Raw genomic sequence first — 25,018 nt, forward strand, 5'->3', positions numbered from 1 at the left:
CTTTGAAATAAAGACTGTGACAAGAGAAACAGAAGGACATGACATAATGATCAAAGGATCAATCCAAGAAGAAGATTTAACAATAATTAATATTTATGCACCCAACATAAGAGCACTGAACATAAAAGCATGACATAATGATCAAAGGATCAATCCAAGAAGAAGATATAACAATTATAAATATTTATACATCCAACATAAGAGTGCCTCAATATGTAAGGCAAATTCTAACAAGTATGAAAGGGGAAATTAACAATAACACAATAATAGTGGGAGACGTTAATATGCCACTGACACCTATGGATAGATCAACTAAATAGACAATTAACAAGGAAACACAAACTTTAAATGATACAATGGACCAGTTAGACCTAACTGATATGCATAGGGCATTTCACTCAAAAAGAATGGAATTCACCTTTTTTCATAGTGCACATGGGATATTCTCCAGGATAGATCACATCCTAGGCCATAAATCTGGCCTTGTAAATTTTTAAAAGTTGAAACCATTTAAAGCATATTTTCTGATCACAATGCAGAGATTAGATGCCAACTAGAGGAAAAAACACTATTAAAAATACAAACATATGGAGGCTAAACAACATGCTCCTGAATAACCAACAGATCACAGAAGAAATTACAAAGGAAATAAAAATATGCACAGAAACTAATGAAAATGAAAACACCACAACCCACAACCCCTGAGATCCAGTAAAAGCAGTGCTAAGATGGAGATTCACAGCCATACACACCTACCTCAAGACACAAGAGAAACATCAAATAACAACCTAACTTTACATCTAAACCAACTAGAAAAAGAGGAAATGAGGAAACCCAAAGTTAGCAGAAGGAAAGAAATCATAAAAATCAGAGCAGAAATAAACGAAAGAGAAACTAAGGAGACTATGAAAGTGAAAGTGACATCGCTCAGTCGTGTCTGACTCTTTGCGACCCCATGGACTGTAGCCTACCAGGCTTCTCTGTCCATGGGATTTTCCAGGCAATAGTACTGGAGTGGATTGTCATTTCCACCTCCAGGGGGTCTTCCTGACCCAAGGATCGAACCTGGGTCTCCCACATTGTAGACAGACACTTTACCATCTGAGCCACCAGGGAAGTCCTTATAGGAGAAGGAGACTATAGAAAAAAATCAACAAGTTAAAAGCTGACTCTTTGAGAAGATAAATAAACTGGACAAACCATTATCAGGCTCATCAAGAAAAAAAAAAGTGATAAGAATCAAGTCAATAAAATTAGAAATAAAAATGGAGAAATCACAATACACAACACAGAACTACAAAAGACCATAAGAAACTACTATGAGCACTTATATGCCAATAAAATGGACAACTTGGAAGAAATAGACAAATTCTTAGAAAAGAATAACCTTCCAAAAATGAACCAGGAAGAAAGAAAATCTTAACAGACACATCACAAGAACAGAAATCAAAGCTTCTGATTTGATTTCAGCAATCAAAGCTTGCTGATCACAAGCACAGAAATCAAAGTAATAAAAAATCTTCCAACAAACAAAAGCCCAGGTCCAGATGGCTTCACAGGTGAATTCTTCCAAAAATTTAGAGAAGAGCCAACACCTATCCTACTCAAACTCTTCCAGGAAATTGAAGAGGAAGGTAAACACCCAAACACATTCTACGAGTCCAACATATTCCTAATACCAAAACCAGACAAAGATGCCACACAAAAAAAGAAACCTGCAGGCCAATATCACTGATAAACATAGATGCAAAAATCTGCAATAAAATTCTAGCAAACAGAATCCAAAAACATATTAAAAACATCATACACCATGACCAAGTGGGCTTTATCCCAAGGCTGGAAGGATTCTTCAATATTCACAAATCAATCGATGTGATACCATATTAACAAATTGAAAAATAAACACCATATAATTATCTCAATAAAGGAAGAGAAAGTCATTGACAAAATTCAACATCCATTTCTGATAAAAATGTTCCAGAAAGCAGGCATAAAAGAAACATTCCTAAACATAATGAAAGCCATATACAACAAACCCACAGCAAATATCCTCAATGGCAAAAAATTGAAAGCATTTCCTCTAAAATCAGGAACAAAAAAAAGTGGTCAGGCCCACTCTCACCACTATTATTCAAAATAGTTTTGGAAGTCCTAGTCACAGCAATCAGAGAAGAAAAAGAAATAAAAGGAATACAGATTGGAAAAGAAGAAGTAAAACTTTTACCTGACATGATCCTCTACATAGACCCTAAAGAAACCAACAGAAAGTTACTAGAGCTAATCAATGACTATAGTAAATTTGCAGTATACAAAATTAACATACAGAAATCCCTTGCATTCTTATACACTAACAATGAGAATACAGAATGAGAAAGTAAGGAAACAATCCCATTCACCATTGCAACGAAAATAATAAAATACTTAGGTATAAATTTACATAAAGAAACAAAAGACCTATATATAGAAAATTATAAAACACTGATGAAAGAAATCAAAGGTGACACAAATAGATGGAGAAATATACCGTGTTTGTGGATTGGAAGAATCAATATAGTGCAAATGAGTATACTACTTAAACAATCTATAGATTCAACACAATCACTATCAAGCTACCAACGTGTATTTTCACAGAACTAGAACAAATACTTTCAAAATTTGTATGGAAACACAAAAAGCCTTGAATAGCCTTACCTTTCTGACTTCAGACTACATTACAAAGTTACAGTCATCAAGAAAGTATGGTACTGGCACAAACACAGAAATACAGATCAATGGAACAAAATAGGAAGCCCAGCGATAAATCCACACACCTATGGACACCTTATCTTTGACAAAGGAGAATCAAATATACAATGGAGAAAAAACAATATCTTTAATAGTGGTTCTGGGAAAACTGATCTACAGCCTGTAAAAGAATGAAACTAAAACACTTTCTAACACCATACACAAAAATAAACTCAAAATGGATTAAAGATCTAAATGTAATATCAGAAACTATGAAACTCTTAGAGGAAAACATAGGCAGAACACTCTCTGACATACATTACAGCAAGATCTTTTATGACCCACCTCCCAGAGGAATTTAAATAAAGAGAAGAATAAACAAATGGGACCTAAGTAAACATAAAAGCTTTTGCACAATGAAGGAAACTATAAGCAATGTGAAAAGGCAGTCTTCAGAATGGGAGAAAATAATAGCAAACGAAGCAACTGACGAATAATTAACCTCAAAAATATACAAGCAGCTCATACAGCTCAATACCAGAAAAATAAATGACCCAATTAAAAAATGGGCCAAATAACTAAATAGACATTTTTCCAAGGAAGACATACAAATGGCTAACAAATGCATGAAAAGATGCTCAACATCACCCATTATCAGAGAAATGCAAATCAAAACCACAATGAGGTACCATCTCATGCCAGTCAGAATGGCTGCCACCAAAGTGTACAAACAATAAATGCTGAAGAGGGTGTGGAGAAAAGGGAACCCTCTTACACTGTTGGTGGGAATGCAAATTAGTACAGCCACTACAGAGAACAATGTGGAGATTCCTTAAAAAACTGGAAACAGAACTGCCATATGACCCAGCAATCCCACTGCTGGGCATACACACTGAGGAAACCATAATTGAAAGATCCACGTGTACCCCAATGTTCATCGCAGCACTGTTTATTATAACTAGAACATGGAAGTAATCTAGATGTTCATTGGCAGACAAATGGATAAGGAATTTGTGGTAAATGTACACAATGGATTTACTCAGGTATTAAAAAAAAACACCTTTGACTCAGTTACAATGAAGTGGATGAAACTGAAGCCTATTACACAGGGTGAAGTAAGCCAGAAAAAGAAATGCCAATATAGCATATTAATGCAAATATATGGAATTTAGAAAGACGATAATGATAACCTTATATGCAAGACTGCAAAAGAGACACAGATGGAAAGAAGAGACTTTTGGATTACCTAGGAGAATGTGAAGGTGGGATGATAGGAGAGGATAATATTGAAACATGTATATTACCATATGTAAAATAGATTACAAGCACAAGTTCAATGCATAAAGTAGGGCACTCAAAGGTGGTACTCTGGGACAACCCAGAGGGATGGGGTGGGGAAAGATGTGGGAAGGGATTCAGGATGGTGGAACATATGTATACCAATGGCTGATTCATGTTGATGTACGGCAAAAACCACTACAATATTGGAAAGTTATTAGCCTCCAATTAAAATTGGAGGATCCTTTTAAAAAGAGGATACTCCACCCATCAAGGCTCTCTTTCAAATTCAACATATAAATCAAAAGCTTTACAGACAAACCAAAATTATGAGAATTCAACACCACCTGACAAGCTTTGCAACAAATGCTAAAGGCACTTCTCTAAGCAGAAAAGAAAAAAAACTACTAGTATAAACAAGAAAATTAGGAATGGAAAAGCTCACCAGCAAAGGCAAACATTCAAAAAGGTAGAAAATTATCTACATGCAAATATATCAAAACCAGCAACTGTGAGAAGAGGAGAGTATCAGTTCAGTTCAGTTCAGTCGCTCAGTCGTGTCCAACTCTTTGCGACCCCTAAATATAGGATATTGGATATGCATTGAAAAGTAAAAGACCAGCAACCTAAAGCAATATTGTTCACATATGGACTGCTAAATCAAAACATCATGGTAATCGCAAACTGAAAATCTACAACTGATACATGAAACAAACAGAAAATGAAATCCGAACACAACACGTAAGTTAGTCATCAAATCACAAGAGAAGAGAATGAAAGAAGGGAAGAACAAAAGACCTACAAAAACGAAGCTAAAACAATTAAGAAAATGGCAAAAAGAACATACATATTGATAATTGCCTTAAGTGTAAGTGGATTAAATGTTCCAACCAAAAGATGCAGACTGGCTGAATATACACAAAGACAAGACCAGTATATATGCTGCCTACAAGAGGCCTACTTCAGGTCTACAGACACATACAGACTGAAAGTAAAGTAAATCAGACTGAGAAAAACAAATATTATATGATTGTTCATATATGAAATATTAAAAAATGATACAAAAGAAATTATTTACAAAACAGAAAGAAACTCACAGATTTAGAGGATTAATGTATGGTTACCAGGGGAGAAGGGTGGGATGAGGGACAGATTGGGAGTTTGGGATTTACACACTACTATACTTAAAATAGATAACCAAGAAGTACCTACTGTATAGGACTGGGAACTCTGCTCTATATTCTATAATAACATAAATAGGAAAATAATTTGAAAAAGAATAGATACATGCTGTGTATAACTGAATAACTTTGTTGTATATCCAAAACCAATACAACATTGTTAAGTATGTTCCAATATAAAATAAAAATTAAGAAAATAAAGCTGAGCCAATCTTTTATTGAGGAAAATGGTTTCATTGAAGAAAAGCCTTAATTGTTTGCATTAGAACTTGCAAACTTTTTTCTGTAAAGGGCCACATAGTAAATATTTTAGTCATTTCAGGCAATGCACTCTGCTGCATCTACTCAACTCTGTTGGCTATGGTATAAAAGCAGCCACAGACAATGCAAAAATGAATGAGCATGGTTATGCTCCAAGAAAACTTTGCTTACAAAATTAAATAGTGGGCCAGATTTGGCCTACTGGCTACTGTTTGATGAGCCCTGTCCTGAACTGGGACTAGATAGGCTGGGAAAGAAAAAATAAAACTTAGATCAACAGATATTACTTGGAATATCTACAGATAATCTCATAACCATCATTACAGACTAGAGAGTAAAACCCAGGCAATCGCTAGAATTAGAATAGGATATACAAGCAGACCAGATGAAACTAGATCACAATGAGTTTTCCATTTGAAACTGATGAGGAAGAAAAGTTAGTGACAAGCAGCACTACAATCGACAAAAGCCGACGCGGTGTAGAGAATCAAGAGACCACCGCCAACTGGACTGACCACAACAGCATTAGCAGAAAAGGAGACTTCTTGTGAGATGGGTATGTTTAAGGTGAGTGAAAATCAGGTAGAGAAACACAACAAAAAAACAAAGTCATGGGCAAGTATGCATAAAATGCATTCACAGAATAGTGAGCTAGCAGACTGGAGCAAAGCTGGAAAGGGTTTATGTAGTATCACACATCCAGTTTTAACAGCGTGAACTCTTTTGTAGAGTTAGTGGGAGGTACTGAGGATCTCTGAGCTCCTAGTACAAGATTCCCTTCAAAGCAGGCAACTCAAGGAATCCTTTTCTTTTAGAAAGACAATGAGACTGGCTGCATCTTACATATTATGAATGTCATGTAACTAATGAGTCACACTTACTAAGCCATTGTTATGTGATAACAATGATATATTATAAACTGATAGTAATAAACTCAGTGCTTTACTATCATATATCACTTAGAACTTATAAAAGGTCACAAAGGTGGTTATTTTTATCCCAATTTTACAGATTAGAAAATTGAGATGCAGAAGAATTTAACTTACACAAAGCCATCCGGCTTAGAAGAAGCAGACTGCGGGTTTAAATGTAAGTTTATCTGTCTGTAAGCTTTTAATTATTCTCCTAAATGACTTCTCAGTGCATTTAAACATATTGTTGTATTAAAAAAAATTTTTTTTTAAATCTCACTTTTAAACCGTCTCTTCAGAATGTTTCTCCTACTTAAAATCCCCAATACTATACTACCTTCTTCATTTTTTTGTCTTCCTACTAAATATTTTTTCCAACAGCAAGAGATTCAAATCAAAGATGTAGAAATTTAAGTTATATTCAAATTTCATCCAGTCTCAGCTCACTAATTTAGCATAAGTGTGTGATTTTTAAATCAATGTCATATCTATCCATCTCACTACATGATTATTTTCACATTGTTTTTGTCTAAATTTTAGGTGTACCTTGCTTCAGTGCACACAAACAATATATCTCACATGACTTTTTACTCAAGTATAACAGTTTACTTTTTACTCAAGTATACAATTTCAAATAAGTAAACATGCTTATAAATAAAACCTAAAGAGGAATAAACTGTTAAAAACAGTTGCATTCAATTTATGTGATTTCAGGTGATCTGTTTCATTTCTCATTCTCTAAATTAATTAAAATTTAATTATCTTAAATTCAATCATGTAAAAAATGTTCTCTTAAAAAAAAGGTTATGAAATAATACATTGGGATCTACTCTACTAAAGAAATAATTGAGGAGTTTTCTAATGCAAAAGTGACTACATGAAGGTGCCATGATTCTTGATTATATGTACTTACAGTTATTAAGACCCATTAATTCACTGGGATCTAATAACAGGGTAGCTGGTATGGGCCTATCTTTGGCTTCTCTAAATTCAATCAATTTAAGAGAAATAAGTGTAGAGGCTTAGTGGATTAGTCAAAACAGGCCATTAATCTCTGCATTCTCAATTGTAATCCAGCCTCTACCAAAGTGATTGGGAAAAAAATCCCAGAAAAAATCCAAACACTCAAAAATACTCCAAAGCCAGCTCCCTAGAGACTGGCACACTTGGGTCATAGGTTGCTTGCTTTTACTTAACATCCTTATAGCATTTGTCATCTGTCCTATTTCTTTTAGGTTTTTCTTTTATGTCTTTTGCTTAAATTCTCAGGACAGATACATTTGAAAAGGAACTATGTTGCAATCTGACAAATGGTCTAGCATTTAATTAAAAAATAAATAAATAAATAAAAATCATTCTCTTATGTGACTAGGAAGCATAAATAAAAATGATCTTTTCATGTTGAAAATCTATTGAAAAAACTACCATGTGTGTATTAAGGCTACCATGTATGTATTAATGCCTGAAGAAGCTGGCAAGACAAAATAATGAAAATAAAAGAGAGCAAGGAGATTCTAGTAAAAGCAAATGAGTGACAGTTTTAGAACATATAAATATTATATATTTTATCATAAATGGATTGGATCATAATGCCTCATATCTTTATTGCTCTGGTGAAAAAACATATAAAGTGATAAAAACTATGACCACATTTCTGAATCAGGATTTTGTTTATTTCATTATTGTGAAGGTTGAGTATTTACTGAGTCACATGAGACCATATGCTTATATTAGAGGCCTTGATAAGTCTAAGCTCTAGTTGTAAAATGAAAATGCATCATTAATTTTTTGTAATTATTAAAGAAAAATGTGGGTCAGACTCAGTAAATTATCTCTGAAGATAATTTTATGAAAAAGTCATGATGGTTTTCTTTCTTATAATCTCTAAAATATTCCATGTGTTATGCTGGGATTCATGACCTCTGGAGGAGGGGATTTTGATCTGGTGTCAGAGACAAGGCTTGACCACTTGGAGCTTTTTGTGCAGTAAAGTTTTAATAAAGTATAATAGACATAGGGAAAGCTTCTGACATAGACATCAGAAGGGGACAGATAGAATGCCTTCTTGCTAGTTTTTAGCAAGGGGTTTTACATCTGTTAGAAAGCTATTAATCAGGTAAGACACCTCAAGGCTGAAGGAGTTTCATCAGGCCCCTCTCCCACAATATGCACTTTTGAGATAGAATGGCACAAGGTGTGTTATCCCACAGCAATAAAGCAATCGACAAAAATACTGGCTTGTTGAGCCATTATCGGTTCAAGATTTGAGAAAAGAAAAATGTTAGTCTTAGGTGATACCATTTTGAAGAAAGGCAAATTCCAAAGCAAATACACAGTTCCATTAACGTAAGAAAAACGCATTGGTTAACTCAAGCCTGAACCAGGTGTGGTCAACACAATTAAATAAGCCTCTTTTAATTTTGTGTAGAGAAGGAAAAGAAAAAAAAATCTGCCACTTACAGTTTATTTCCTCCTGCTGCTTGGGGACCTCTGGCCTTCCTGCCTGTTACCCTTTCAGTTAGAGATTTTAAGATATTTCTTAATGTCACACAATGAGCAACAGCAGAGTTGAGATTAAATTCTAAAGACTTTAATATATAGGATCCTCCCCCAAGGTTTTCAGTAAATGCTTTTATGAAGCAGTCAATGACAACCCATTAACTCTTTCTCAGGGTCTTACTAGAGAGGTACAAGGTCAGCAATCTACAAATATAGTTACGGTTAGTCTTTTATTATACCTTATCCTTACACTTGCCCATCTCGAAAGTCACTTCTCACTTTTCTGCTTATCCACAACCTCCAAAATTCTTCCTATAATTTAATCTTGCTATCGTGACATTTCACAACTTAGAAAAATTTAGCATCGACAGCAAACTTTGATAATTTTCTTAAAAGGTTCATAACAGTAAAACTTTCCAAGTTAGAAAGGGACCTAGAAATTACCCAGTTCAATATCCTTGTTTAAAAGGAGAAAACTGGGGTTCAGACAATTAAAACTACTTCTTTCACAACACAACACAGTGGAAAACCAAGTACTAACCAAAACATGTTCTAAATTCCATCCCAATAATCCTTTTTGAAAATCAACTGAGTCATTCTTCCCAATAATTTATTAAAACATGCTCTAGGAACAATACTCAAGAAGGCTCAAATTTCTGGACTCAGAAGAGATATTTGCTTGTCCTTAACCTTGGTTTCCTCTCTGATCTGACATTAAGCAAAAATATCATCTTGAATGCCATGGATGTTCACAGCTTTTGCTTAATACTTTCTTGGGATGGACCACTATTGAAATCACCTGTCAAAAAAGAAACAAGAAGTTCAAAATGGAGTCATTTATGCTAAGGCTCGTGTCACCAAATTAAGACTTAATACCTAACCTAACTGCAGTTACAGCCTCTCCTAGAAATATTACCTTAACCAGTCACTCTGGAATTTCCTGTGTGATCAGTCATTCAGTCGTGTCTGACTCTTTGTGACCCTATGGGCTGTAGCCTGCCAGGTTCCTCTGTCCATAGGATTCTCCAAGCAAGAATCCTGGAGTGGGTTGCCATTTCCTTCTCAACTGGAATTTCCTAGTCAGCACTAATGAGGTAACCTGCCAGGTAGATTCTTGCTGTCCTCCAAAGAAAGGTAACCTTGCCTGAAACAATCAAGTCTTTGCAACTAACTTCCTTTTCCCAACTTCTGCCTGTAGTATGGTAAAACCACAAAAAACTTTGTATTCTTTTACCCAGTAATCTCAATAATGAGATTATTTAAGGAAATAGTTCAATAGAAAGAAATATCTATAGACATAAAAACATATGCCCAGAATGTTAAAACTAGAAACAACATAAGTGCTCAAAAATAGGGGAAAAGATAAATATAAACAATGCTATTTTATATAAATAAATTATTTCAAAACTATTACAAAGAAAATCATAAATGTTAAAGTGGCAAATGGTGGCCAGTTGTTCACCAAATCTTTCTCTTTATTCTTGGACACAAGACTAGCCTGCAATTTCCAGTTTCTTTTGCATTAAGATATTGTCATGTGACTGACCAGACAGGAGGTATACAGTTTTTCTGTCAGGCTCATAAGCACCTCTCTGATGATCCTCCTCCTCCTCACTCTTTTTCCAATTATTAATGTTGATGCTGGGAACAACACTGGAAGCCATGTCTTGAAGATTACAGAGACTATCAGCCTTGAGACTCCCAAGTCACTACACAAACAGGATGTCTTCTCTTTTATCTTTCCCCCCTTACCAAGGCCCTATTCTCTCTCTCTCCCTCTCACACACATACACAGACACCAGTTAGATAATTAATATGAGCAGGAGGTGAGCTTCTGCTGTGTTATGTTTCTGAGATTGTTGGGCTTACTGAACACAAAACCCTGAATTTCCTGCACTAACACAACTAGAATAGCAACACAGGGGAACACTTAAGATACAATGCAAAGTTGTTGTTGTTGTTGTTTAAAGTACAAAGCTTTAAGGGAAAAAATTATAACTGTAAACTTTGATAAATTAAAAATTTAGCCTATGAAGAAACAGTTTGTTTTCATAAATTTTGTTTGATACTACTGTTGTATCACACTTAGCATTAAAATTACCTCAATGACTTCTAGTATCATTCATGTTTGTAACACTAAAACACTTGCATATACAGTACCTTGCTCATATGGAGCAATGATCAAGAAGGAGCATTTCAACTGAACACACAATTAGCCTAAACAACAAATGCATAAATAAAAGTCTCATTTTTAATTTGTTCAACACATTTTACCTTTAGATATGGCACATTAAAAAACTTTACCTAGCTCAGTCAGACTCTAATTTCAGCAGTTCTAATAGCAAGAGGAAGAAAAAAAAAGCTGCACCAACTTACGCACTCTTTTAATTGCAAAGGACCCTCATTTAGCCAGGCTTCCCTGCTGGCTCAAATAGGAAAAAATCCACCTGCAAAGTGGGATACCTGGGTTTGATCCCTGGGTTGGGAAGATACACTGGAGGAGGACCTGGCAACCCACTCCAGTATTCTTGCCTGCAGATTCCCATGGACAGAGGAACCTGGCAGGCTGCAGTCAATGGGGTCACAAAGAGTTGGACATGACTGACTAAGCATGCACTCATTTAGCCACTACAACACATAATTTCAAAGACATAGACTAAAACCACAAGAATATCTTCACCAAAGTGGAAAACAGGGAAGGACCCTGTTAGAGATAACACAAAATAATGACTTGACTACTTCATATTTCATTCTGTAAGATGTGAGTTACTTAGAGCTGGTATCATTACTGTGTACTGCAAGACAGAAAGACAGTAACATATTTTTATTCATACCCAGGCCACACAACAGACATTTATTATTCATAGATGTCTCTTTCTAACTCTCAGTATAATTTTATCATATCTACTGCCAAGATTAACAGTAGGAGCCATTTTTTCTATATCCTCCTATGTTTTCTATAATCAAATTTAAAGGAAACAAACAACAGACCATCCAACTGACCATTTTCTCATAGTTATGAAGAGCAACTAGGAGATCACAGGCAGAATGATCAGCCAAGAACAGCAAACCGATTATGTTCTTTCAATTTCTAGGCTCCTGGCTCCCCTCCAGGGTTAAGAACCATTGGGCACCACAATTCTGTTACAAAAGGCCATGGGGAAAGTAAAGTTTTCTGACAGAAGATCAAAAACACCTCCGAAACCAGTTTCCTGTGTTGCTCTGCATGAAGACTAAAGAATGGGTAGGTTTTCACTGAAAGTACTCTACTTCATTGCTAACAGTGAGCCTTCTCAAGTGCTGGCGTCTCCCAAGCTGGAACCAAGTGAGTGGTTTGGGCTTCCCAGTTGGTAAAGAACCCGCCTACAATGCAGAAGACCTGGGTTCAATCCCTGGGTGGGAAAGATCCCTTGGAGAAGGGAACGGCTATCCACTCCAGTATTCTGGCCTGGAGAATTCCATGGACTGTATGGTCCATGGGGTCATAGAGAGCTGGACACGACTGAGCGACTTCCCCTTCACTTTAACAGGGACAGAGAAGCATGGAGGAAGAACAACAATGTACCCATGGAACCTTAGTTCAAGTCTTATAGAGTGGTATCTCAGAACACAAAGGAGCAGAAAGATATTTTAAACTACAGTTAAGTGTCCCAACTAGCACTGATGTCTTTAATGCAGATAAAAGTTGAGTCTGAGAAGGAAATAAAAAACTATTCAATAAGTTGCTCCCTGAAAAAGTTCCAGCTCTGACTGTATACAGTAAGAAGCAAGAGGGCAGCTAACAGAGATGTCTTCATTTTCCTCACTCTTAACCCCCATACAAGATCTCAATTGTGTTCCCCAGAGTCCTGTGAAGCAAGGAAAGTCATTCTAAATCAATCCTTGTTATTAATTTATGTACCAATTCAAACATTCATTATTGAGTATCTACTAAAATGTCAAGCCCCGGGTTGAGCAAAGGGGGAAATGTGCATCACTAAATATACATTCTACGAGGGCAAAGCTGTTTAGCTTATTATATTTTTGTCTGGCCCAGTGCCTCACTCATAGGAGGCATTTATTAACATTTGTGAGATTAATGAACCAGCACATTAAATTCCTTCAGGGTGGGAGAAAATCCTCCCACAGGCATGCACCTGTATTTGTCCTTTTTAAGAATCCTATTAGGTATTTACATTATTCTAATATCATGGAGGAGCAATGCCCTGTATTCACTCAGTAAGTCTGCCATCAAAATTGTTTACCTTGAGGATGAAAGCTTGCTTGTGTGTATGGCAGGAAGAGGGAGCAGCAAAAGAGGAATATGTTGACTCATATCCTTCAGTTAACATGTTTATTTCAACTGTGGCATTCCTGTCAAATGTGTTGCAAAGCCAGCAGGATTTGGGTCAGGAAAATTCACCTGAAAGTTACAGGCTTCATTTTCTATTCTCAGCCCCTTCAGTCTCTGGGCATGATGTATTAGATGAAGTTAAAGATTAATTATCCATTTACTATGAAAAAGACTCCACCTCTCCCAGATTAGGAGGAAAAGGCATTTGTAGGCTGTCTCCTTTACAACCTCTGATGATCTTTCCACTTCTATCTTGAAGTCACCTTAATGCAAATAAAATCAAACCCAAATACTGGCTACCTCATTACCAGCTCAATCTTGCTTTTTTTATGAAGGCAATCCCAGACCATTTCTTAACATTTACAGCTCCCCACACCACCTTCACATGCTAGAAGTCTTTTAGTCTTGCTTAAGATTACACAAGATGAAAACAAAATAGTAACAGGAAAGATTCAATTGTCAAAGGGAGTAAGATAAAATTGCCACATTGCAAAATCTAGGGTTAGCCAATAGCATCCTGTCTCTTTTTCCTAGGGTAGAATTATGTGAATACAAACTAAGTGAGGAGATAAATTCTGTAGTCTAAATCTGAAATATCAAAAAAGCTTCTGGGAAGCTACTTGGAACTAGAGACAATACTGGAAAATAATTTGTGATTTCGTAAAAACAGCATAGCTGGAATAAACCCAAAAGCTTTAACCCTGACTGGTCTATTGCTAAATAAGAGAAAACTAGACCTACCTTCCGGAGGACTGACCCTCCTTTAAAATTTGCTCTCCTTGCACAGAGAGGCACAAGGGTAATTTCTACTACTATCATATGTAAAGCATTATTCTTATTAGAATCATATTTCCTAAATGCTCTTCTATCTCAGCCTCATCCATCATACTTCACCCTCTACTTATTGCCCTGTTTACCTCTTCACAGTCCCCTGAATTCATCATGTCTTATCTGATTACCCTGTCTTAGCTAATGTTGTTTCCTATGATGATTCCTCCCCATCGCACTCCTGGTCAATCAATAAAAGTCTTCTAAGTCAACTCTTAAGCTTCCTTTAAGACTCACCCCTAATTCCTTTCTGGCACTACTTACTCTCTTTCCTCTATCTCTCCCAAATCTTACCCAAGTTCAATCCATTGAATCCATGTAAAGAACCAAAAGAGAAAATAAAAATCACCAAGAAATTAAATATATTAGAACACTCCATATTCTCTCAATTCAACAGCTTCCAAAGTGGACTCCTCCCAACTTTTGAGTATCTTCTGAAGTGAATCTTTTTCCAATTGAGACATTCTCCACTGTGTATCTTACTCATTTCGATTCATCTTCTTTTGATGATATACTTCCCTCTAACTTTTCTATCCAAACCTCTAACACCTATTTAATATTTTCTTTTGCCTTCAAGTCTGGCCTTCTCACATAGACAGCATTTATGAACTCTAGCAAATAATTAGGCATTATTCATACTGCTTTATATCACAATACATTTTGTGCATTACAACACTGCTTTCATAAGTATTATTAATATTTTTAATATCACTCTACATTATATGTATATATCTCTACTTTTATAACTATATTTTAAGCATAATATGGTAAAGACACAGATACTTTACATTTGTATAACACAAAGAATGTTCAAGATCACTCTTCGATGTTTCCTTCAACAGTTCTTTGAAATAGGCAAACAAGACAGAACTTTTCATTTCACAAATGAGGAAACAGACTCTTAAGAGGCTAAGAGAATTGCCCAAAGCCATCAGGCAGACTTTGATTGCAGGGTGGGTCTTCAAACTCCCCTATTCTTTATAAAATGGCCTACTACCATATACATTTATGGGCCTAGACCTCTTCCTGACCTACACCTCAGGCTCAAATATATAATGCTTATTAAGGTTAAAAGTTGGAATGATAAGCGTGACTGTCTAGGATGGCAATAAAACTCCCTCTCCCCACCAAACAAAATGTTTTTTGACACTGACAATTCTTCACCCTCCCCCAACACACCAAGGATGTATTACTTAGGAAATCTTTCATGTCACTGCCAAGAGAGTCATATCTATTGTATCTGCCATTTATGGTATCTGTGACTATAAGACATCACATGGGAAACTGAATTTAAAGAAACCATATCGCCAAGAAGGTTATCAGATTCTTTATTCTTTATCTTTTTCATATTTAATGGGATTTTCTATTACAAATCATATTGACAGCATATACAGTTTGCCACTTCAGAAGCACTTTAAAGTTGAGTCTATATTGAGTTATAATTGACAAGCAGAAAGAAGAAAAATGCTGCTGCTCCCCTGGAAATAAGCACTACATTGTGCCCAGTGATTTCCAAGCCTCATCTCAATATTGGGCTCACACAGATAAAGTGGGTCACACTCATAACTATGTACCAAAGCCCAATGTTACCAGTCTCATTTATACGAGAAAGAAAATTAAGAAACATTTCAAGCCAACACCTCACTGAAAGTAGGATTTGTACTCAATTTTACAAAATGCACTAGCTAATGTTTGTTTTTGGAATTTTTGTTTGTTTGTTTGCTCACTTTTAAACACCTGTTATGGGATGAAGGCAAAGATTCTATTTATTCCTCACAAACCCATGCAAAGTTTGCAGGCAAAATTATATTATTGCAAACAATAGGCCTGAGACACTGTGCTAAGTGAAAATCACTGATCATATTATCTAATTTAACCTATATGACAAACATGGGATATATACAACTATCCCTTTCTACATGTAAGCCATTGATGTGAAACCATTCAACTTTCAGATTAGGAGAAAATGTATGAAATATTCATTTCTTTCAGGTATTGCTGATCATGAGACACTGGAGGCAAACGGGCAACAGTTTGTCACTCTGTTTGAATGACAGAGTCACATACAACGCAAACACTATCTTAATCCTAGATCTAGACTGCAATCATCCTAAAATTCCAGTTTGAAACTCTCTAAGCCTTACGTCCATTTAAGACACTTTAGTCATTCAACTGGATATATCAAAATAAAAAATAACGAAAACTTTAAAAGAAATCTTATACCAAAACATAAATGATATACTGAATTTTGCCTCAGAACTATGTGTGAATCCTTCAAGCTGAACTTCTGTGGGCTTTGGTTGCCTCATTTATAAAATCACCCTACAAATTTTGATACTAGATGAGTTAAAATGTGTGCAGTATTACATAATAAATGTGAAAGTATCACATAATTCTAATTACTATTGCAGTCATTATGAATAAACTGACAAGGAACTAAAGTTATATACAGTTATATATAGAAAAGTAGGATGTTCAACACAAATTAAATCAGACAGCTTTCTTTGGACCAGAAAATTCTCTCCTGGTGCTGCTAAGTATTCATTCTCGCTGATCTGAGCTGCATTTGTAAGAAGGAAATAGTGTTCTTGCTAGCAAGAGGAAATATTCTCTCTCTCTCTCTCTCTTTCTCTCTCATCTCCACAAATCTTGGCCGCCTGACATTTTCAGTAAAATGAGATGTCAGCCAAACATACAGACCCAAGAACTCCCAGATCATGACATTCCCTCTTCAGACTAGCTGTGCTGTCCAGAAGTAACCAAATTCTCTCAAGTGAAGGCACACATGCTATGTCGCCAGCAGCTAACTAAAGCTGGTTAAGCTAGCTAGCAGACCCCCTCGTCCCATTTACTCAGTTTCATCATAACAAAATGATTAATGCAAAGCCATGAAACATACAAGCCCAGGTGTCTGTATTTTAAACAACATAGACACACAGACTTAGGGAGAAAATTCCTTTGGGTGTACTTTTAATTTAGGTGCTGGGGTAGGATGAGGGTAGGAAAAGGGAAGTGTTAGTCACCCAGTCAGGTCTGACTCTTTGCAACCCCATGGATGTCAGCTTGCCAGGGTCCTCTGTCCATGGAATTCTTCAAGCAAGAATAACTGATTTAGGTAGCCGTTCCCTTCTCCAGGGGATCTTCTCCACCCAGGGATGGATCAAACCCTCCTGCATTGCAGGCATACTCTTTATCCTCTGAGCCACCAGGGAAACCCCTGAGGGTAGGAACCTTTGGTAAAGTAAACCCTAAGTTACAAAATTCCAGAGTGTTCCTGAAAGCCAACTGAAATTCATTCAACATATTTTCTATAGGCCAAATTTACTACCAAAATTTACCTTTTGCAGAATGTTTACACTGCAGACTTTTGCTAGCCTCTTCTACTCTGGTACTCCTCAGTAAGGAAGCCAAACACAAATGTAACAAACATAGACTCCTGGTAACTCAGTAACAATTAGTACCCATTTACTAGGCAGGGCAATTGATCCCAAAATGGTAGAGAGGTGCTTTTTAAAAAACTTGTTTTCAAAGTTAAGATTTAGTAGGTTCTATGAATACACGCCTGCATTCCTTTCAGTAAAGCTCATTCATGATTAAATTAAGACTGCAAATCACAGAAACAGAAATGATAAGCCCACTAAACCCTCCCTGAGCCAATTATTTAACCTTAGTGCATTGCATTCCTCTGAGGGGTGCCAGATGGGAAACAAAGTCTCCCAAAACGTGGCAAATATGAGTTATAAATTACTAATGAGAACTGTGATATACATGGACATCACCGAATGAGCATCTCTATTCTTCTTATAGAGGGAAGAGGCTACCTTGATTTTAGAGAAAGAATGACCTTTTAAAGTTAAGTTTATGAGTGTGTAAATAATGAGTCCATAATGTTGTATCTCTGCCTAAATGTCTTCATAAAGAGTAAACGAGTGCTGATCATAACTAGGCATTCCAGTTAGCCTTAGGAATGCTAAGCAATAGCAATTTTGCTTATACTTTTATTTTCTCATTACATAACAATGATAATTTAATAAATACATGTGAAAGGCCACATACTACACAGCAACTCTCCTGGGTTGGAAATAGCTTCTATTTATATAATTTAGCTGCTGATACACCAAATCTAGTATAGCTGTGACAAATATTTCACTAATGCCTCTTTTGGAAGCTAAGAACAGACTCGACTCGTTCTCAGCTGGTTCTCCGCTGTGCCAGCCCGCCCAAATGCAGAGTAGAGGTTAGGGACAAAAGATGGGGAGGCCCAGAGCATTAATGTTAACCTTTTGTAAATCTTAAAGGAACTCAGATTGTCTGATTTGAAAATCATTTATGATGTGAGGAAAGAGGCACAAAAAGGCTATTTTATAACTAGTGAAATAACATGGAGAAAAGAAAGAGAACTTGAAAGAGATGTGGAAGAGAAAGATGTAAAATGTGGCCTTGTAAGATGCCACCTAGTCTATCTCTAGATATATGACTGATATAAACCTTTACAGTCACTTGGAAATTTTTTTCTCATATATGTAGGATGCATAGAGGAGTAGAGGGTTGGGAATGACCCCAGGGCGCTTTTGTTTTCTAGGTACACAACATATCTCTAAAGTTTATAGAGGCAAATTTCTAACAACGGTAGCCAAGCCTCAAACAGAATGATTTAAAATAAAAGATCCCCCATTCCTGTCCTGAATAATGATATTTGGAACTGGATCCAGAATAAGGGCAGACAAGGGTTTTTTTAACATCCAGAATCAGGTCTGGTTTAAAGGGTGGAGACTGGCTGAGCAGAACAAAGATAGAGGAAACATGTCCCTCCATCCTAATCCTGCTCAAATAGGCCTGCTCACAAAGGTAAGGTTTCTGTTCTCTTCTGTTGACTTCATGGGAACTTGGCTGAGTCCCCAGTTCTGCAGAGGGATGCAGGCAGAGGGGAGTACTGCACACAGGCTTTACCCTGGGTGCTTAAATGATAAATGTGAAAGAAATGGTGTGGACACTGTCAGTGGGAGGAGGCACTGAACTGAACCGAACAGGGAAATACTGCTTAGCCTGGAGCTTTTTCTTGTATCTCTACTCCATACCTTCAACTTCCTGCACTGACAAGAACACTGTTTGGAAATCAAAATCCTTCCTAACACACACACACAAACACACTCACACACAGAGAGCCAGGCACAAGCTCTGCCTTATTCATTTCAATGTCCTGGCTTCCCACATGCTCCTAAATCCACACACTGGCACCAGTAGCCTGAGGTCTGTAAGTCTGAGCCAGTAAGTACATTCTTACCACTGGAAATTAGGAAATATCATGATTTAAAGGGGGGTATTTATGATACTGTGTTGTTTCAGATAGATTTTGCTTTTTTCTTGGGGCGGGGGGGAGGTCTGATGTATTTGTGGAAGGCATGGAGTTTATCTACATCCCTTTGGTCCCTGGTGGTACTTTCCAGTCTCCATACCCTCCTGCAGTCTCCTGAAAGTGCCTAGATATTAGGGCAGGGCTCTGCATCTATTTTTACAAACAGAAACCATCTAGTTTGGGAACTTTGAAAGCCAGAGGAAGGCAGCAGGGGTTGCCAAGGCTCAGATTTCCTTGTCATAGTTCTCAATCAGGAAAACAGTTGGAAATCAACACTAGTTTGCCTCTTCTTTCTTATCTCTCCACCCCTACAATTTCCAGGACTCCCAGATATTACCTCCAACACACACACACACACACACACACACACACACACACTTGGGTTTAGAAGCTTTTTAATTCTTAAGGCAGCAAACCCACTGAAAGGGTCTCTGCCACCATCCCTCTTCCGTCCCACCCCGCAAGGCTACTTAATTGTCTACACACAATAAAACCCCCATACATTCCAAAGACCATAACATAACCCGGACCCGCCTTTGACTCCAGCACGCGTCCCATACCTGATATGCAGACGATGAAATTGGCTTGAAGAAGAAAAAGCACCTCCCAGACTATTTCCATCCTCTGATTCTCATTCCAAGTGCATCACTCGACGTGAAAACAGGGGGGGAAGGGGGAGCCCCACAAGGAACACACACACGCACACACGCACACTTCCTAGCGAGCGCACACTCTCACTTCCACCGGATAGTCGGCCAGGGACAGTCACCCCCAAAATCAATATCGCAGTTTGAACTGTTCCAGCAAATTTCCCCTCGGGCTCGACGGACGTGAGCCCCAGACGTGCTGACACATGACCGATGCCTCGCTGCCCGGGAGGTCTCCTTGCTCACCGGTCTCTGCTCCTTGCACAGGAGGCGGAAACAGCACTAGCAGTGGCGGCAGCAGCCACCCGAACGCACCAGCTCTGGGCTCTTCCTGCAAAAACGAGACCCGGATCCGCCTGGCTCTCCAAGAAGACATAGACGATAGCCCCCCTCCAGGCCGCGCCGTGCAGTTTTAGGTCCCTGGCTGCTCGCAGTTTGCAGGCTAAGCCCCGGCAGTCCGCGACGAGTTGCCCTCGAAGTCCGCCCCCCTCACCGGGGCATGGTCAGAGGGTGGCTGCTCCGTGCCGCGCCGTTCTCTTCCTGTTCCTGGGTACCAGAGGGACGCAGACACAGCATACAGAGGGACAGAAAGAGAGGCAGGGGTTACTGCCCGAGACTGCCGGCCGCCTGCCGCCTCCGCAGACCTTTCCTCCCGCCCCAGTCTGCGCGCAGCCTGCCTCCTCGGAGCCCGGCTCGAGCGACACTCCAGGGCGTGGAGCGGGGGCCGTGTGGGGCCGGCTCCCCGCTGGCCTCGCGAGCTCACGGGCTTCCCACGGCGCGCGTGCCTGCTGTCCCTCTTCTATTTTTCTGGTCTCCCCAGAACCTCCAGTTCCCTCGCTTCCATGGTCCGCGACTAGCGCCGCCGCTGCCGCCGCCGCCACGATTTTCCGCAATGCAACTGCAGGGGTCGTTATTTCCTCGTCTACGGATCCCGGCGCCTTCCGATTCCGCGGGGAGGCGGCGGGCGGGGGCTGGGGGGCGGGAGAGGGGCTCGGCCAGGTGAGCTGTCTAGCCGAGCCCGGGCCCAGCGTCACCCTGGCGACCTGCCGCTCGGGGCGGAGGCAGGAGGGCGCGGCGGGGAGGCGAGGCCTAACGCGACCATGAGGATGGGAACGCGGGGCTTCGGGGCAGCACGGCCGCCCAGGCCCAGCGCCGAGCCGCAGCCCCTCACTCTGCCCCGCCCTGGCGGCTGCTGTCACTACAGGATTTGGGGAGATTTTCCCTCTCCTTAAAAAGAACTTTGTGCCAGCGGGTTAGGAGCGGGAGACCCGGGCGGACTCATCTTGCCAGTGCTGCGCTGCGCTCCCTCCGCTGTGGAGTATTGTTTTGTTTTGTTTTTTTCTTTGCATAATTCATTCCATTCCCTCTCTCCTGTCCCTCTTCTGCCCCCCTCCTCATGCCCCGTTTCCGCTCCGGTGCCCCAACAGTACTTACCCTAGAGTTCTCTCTGCAGGCTTGTAGACCAGGTCCTGCAAGTCCCTCACCTCCCTCCTGAAACGGGGAAAACCCGTCTTTCCAAGCCCGGGTGCGGGCAGTGGCCACTGCCAAACACGCCTCTGCCTAGCTCCAGGAAGATCCAGGACTATTGGAAACCCGGTCTCCAGGAGAACGGGTTTCGCTTCTTTTCTTTCGTTTATTCTGTTTTTCTTTCGGAAAGCTCAAGTGCTTTGCAGGCTTTTGCTGGGCTTCAGATCACTGCCAGCAATACTCAGCAGTTTCTTCAGATTTTCCCGCACCAACCGCGCGAGCGCGCACGCACACAAGCCTAGAGCTCGGGTCCTCTAGGCCTCGGGGAAGGTGGGGGCGGCCGGAGCGCCAGCAGCCACACAGGCGGAGGCTGTGGCCGCAGCCTCACGATGTTCCGCAAAAGGTCCCCTCCGCGACCAGGAAAGGACTTGCTTCCGGTCAACAGCTCGCGGTGTAGATGCAAAGGAGTCGGAAGAGACCCTGGGCTCGGGACTGTTTCCTTGAGAAGGCTGGCAACGAGACAGAAAAAAAAAAAAAAAGAAAGAAAAAAAATTGCAGAGTTGTATTGCCTCTATGGCTGCTATAGAGGTCTGAGAAACCCCCAGACTCACCACATTGGGAGTGCTGAAGAAGAGGACAGTGAAGGGGAAATCCCTGAAATGATCTCGGATTGCTCTGCGTTCTTGTTCAGATTGCAAACTATGACGTTTGGAGATTTTCCACGAGCGCGGATGGACACACAACAAAGACACGTAACCCGCAAGGGTTGTTGTTGTTGTTGTTTGTACTTTTTATTTTGGAAAGTTTAGAAACCATTTCAGTATGAGGTTTGGGGTTCGGTCTAATAACCGCATAAAGGATGGAGAAGAAGGGAAATGGTTACCATTATCCGCACAGTAAAGTTAGTGAGTCTTCCAGGCAGTGTGGCTTGTGAGAGTGCGGGATTGGAACCAAAGGAGTTACAGTGCAGCGTTCCCAGGATTCTTGAACTAACTGTTCAGGAAGAAACGCAGCCGCCTTTTTGCAGAGTGGCTGTCCTTTGCGGGGTTGGGGGTGGAGGGCAGGGAGAGTGAGAAGTGTGAATAGCATGAGCTTCCTCGGCCGGGCAGACTTTGGGAGCCACAGCTGCTTAGTTCTGCTGCCTTCAGGGATTCGAAAAAAGAACCACAAGCAGACGACTGTTTTTTAAGACAGACGTGTGACTGAGCTATCTGTTTTCTGAGATGAAGGCCAGGGTCTCCAGGTGGTCAGCATATTAAAAATCTAGGCCCAGATGACGGAAGTCCAGGATTCTTATGCAGAGAGCTTAGAAGCTCAGCAGGAAATACACTGAGATCTGGAAATATTAAAAGAATCCGAGATAGTGAGAACTAGTCATTTTAGGATACATGGGGGAGGAGGGAAGCTCCGCCCAAAAGAGAGTTTGAAGGGAGAGAGAAAGCTGTTTGTTTGCTAAAGATGAACAGATCCCACCCTAGGGAGATTTTGAAACCATAGACAGTGACCTACCTTCTGCACATGGGAGTGGAATCTGCTTGCCAGCAGGAGCGCTCTCTCTGGAAGCAGAACAGTGCCTGGATTTTTATACCAGGATTCATTTATCGGCTGGGCATTCCAGGTGGCAGTGGTAAAGAATCCTGCCAATGCAGGAGACAGAGAGACTCGGGTTGGATCCCGGTGTGGGGAGGATCCGGTGGAGTAGGAAATGGTAACCTACTCAGTATTCTTGCCTAGAAAATTCAATGGACAGAGGAGCCTGGTAGGATACATGGGGCAAAGAGTCAGACAGGTCTGAGCACTGAGGGATTGAATACAGCTCACCCGTTTGTTTACTGATGAATTATGCAATTATTAACTGAATGCTAGATATGAGTCAAGCACACTGGCAAGTCGTTGGAATTTTGTTACTAAAAATTCATAACCCTTGTTTTCAAGATACTTATAAACTATAATACCTTCTACATTTTGCCTTAAAAGCCAATGCCAGTAAAACAATACTTTTCTCTTTTCAGTCTGTATACTCACCTTCAGCCCTCTCAAAGAATATTTAATCCGTTCTCTGCCACCAAGTCCTTTTAATTAAAAACCCAAAAAACATCAATTCATAGGATAGTATTTAACTAAAACTAGTAACGTGTATGTATCAATTGTTTGCTATGTGGTAGGCATTGCCAAATCCCTTCCATGAATAATCTTATTTAATCATATATATGAGTGAAATACTGTTATTACTTATATTTTACAGATGATAATACAAAGCCCTAGAGTGGTTATTTGTCCAGGGTCTCACAGCTACTAACTGATAGTGTAGAGATCAGAGCTAAGCATTTCAGATTTAGATTCTGTGACAGACTATCTCCCTTCACTCTCTAGAAAATAAAATGGATCATCTTGTCATCTTGAGGAGGTAGATAGAGGCCACAAGAAGAAATTTAAGGCACATTGAAATGTAATGGTAGATTATGCAGTTTAGAATTTAACTTCCCTAGAATTGGGAGAAAGAAAAGATCACTGGAAATTGAATAATGAAAGGTGATTTTTTTTTTTTAATTGCTGCATCGCACAGCTTTTGGAATCCTAGTTCCTAGTTCCCTGAGCAGGGATTGAACCTGGGCCTTTGGAAATGAAAGTCCCAGCCACTGAACTCCCAAAGAATTTCCTCCAAGGCATTTCTAATGAAAGAAAGTGAGTGCCTGCTAAGTGCCAACTCAGTTCTTGGCACTTGGAAGACAACAGTGAAATCAAAGTCCCTCAAAATTTAATTTCCGTGTTAGCATTTTCTAGAAGGAAAAAAACTCAATATTTTTTTGACTTATTTCTAGGCTCAACCCATGTTTTCTAAGAAATTTTTCATCTTAATTCATAAAATAACTCTGGAAAAGCTTGTATTAATTTTAAAATTTCTGTCTTCACTCTTTACTTAAGTGTTTATTTTTTAGCCCATGAAACTAACAAAAGAAATTAAAAAAACACTATGAAGCTAGAAAATACTTACTCTTATCCTTTTTTTTCATATTTTTATTTTTTTTAAACTTTTTATAATATTGTGTTTGTTTTTTGCTATAAAACATAATGTCTGTACATCCCCTCCCTCTGGGGCTCCCCAAGCCATCCCTCCAGGTTGTCACAGCGTCCAAGACTGGACTCCCCATGCTACAGAGCAGCTTCTTACCAGCTGTCCATCTTACACTGGTACCCAAATCTTGATAACTACAAAGAATCTCTCTCTACTGTATCTGTCTTTGTCTCTTTCCTACTTTACATTTCTCTACTACAAATTCAGCACAAGTATGTTACACATACAAAAGAAAGTCTTGGCTGAGTCCAAGTGTGAGAGTCAATTCCAGTTTTCCCAAAGAAAGCAAGGGACTCTTCCATTCCCTAGAAGAGAACAGTATTGAAATTCTTTGGATTATTTTTCTACCTTCTCTTTTACTCAGCCCCACTGAAAAAGGAATGACTCATCTGGTTGATAAAATTTTTTGAGAATTTGACATCCATCAGGGCACATTTCTCTGAGGCAGATCTTCCAT

At 39.2% G+C, this 25,018-nt stretch overlaps 1 protein-coding gene across 1 annotated transcript in view; it reads right to left on the minus strand.

Moving 5' to 3' along the window:
- Positions 1-19,992, minus strand: part of CA10 (carbonic anhydrase 10) — a 783,887-nt gene extending 763,895 nt beyond the window's left edge. The window contains exon 1 of the mRNA XM_068978556.1: positions 19,932-19,992. Within this exon, the coding sequence (XP_068834657.1) occupies positions 19,932-19,992 (61 nt within the window). The remainder of the gene's footprint in view (positions 1-19,931) is intronic.
- Positions 19,993-25,018: the final 5,026 nt, after the last annotated feature.

This window comes from Capricornis sumatraensis, chromosome 8, assembly GCF_032405125.1.
Source record: "Capricornis sumatraensis isolate serow.1 chromosome 8, serow.2, whole genome shotgun sequence".
Lineage (NCBI taxonomy): Eukaryota > Metazoa > Chordata > Mammalia > Artiodactyla > Bovidae > Capricornis > Capricornis sumatraensis.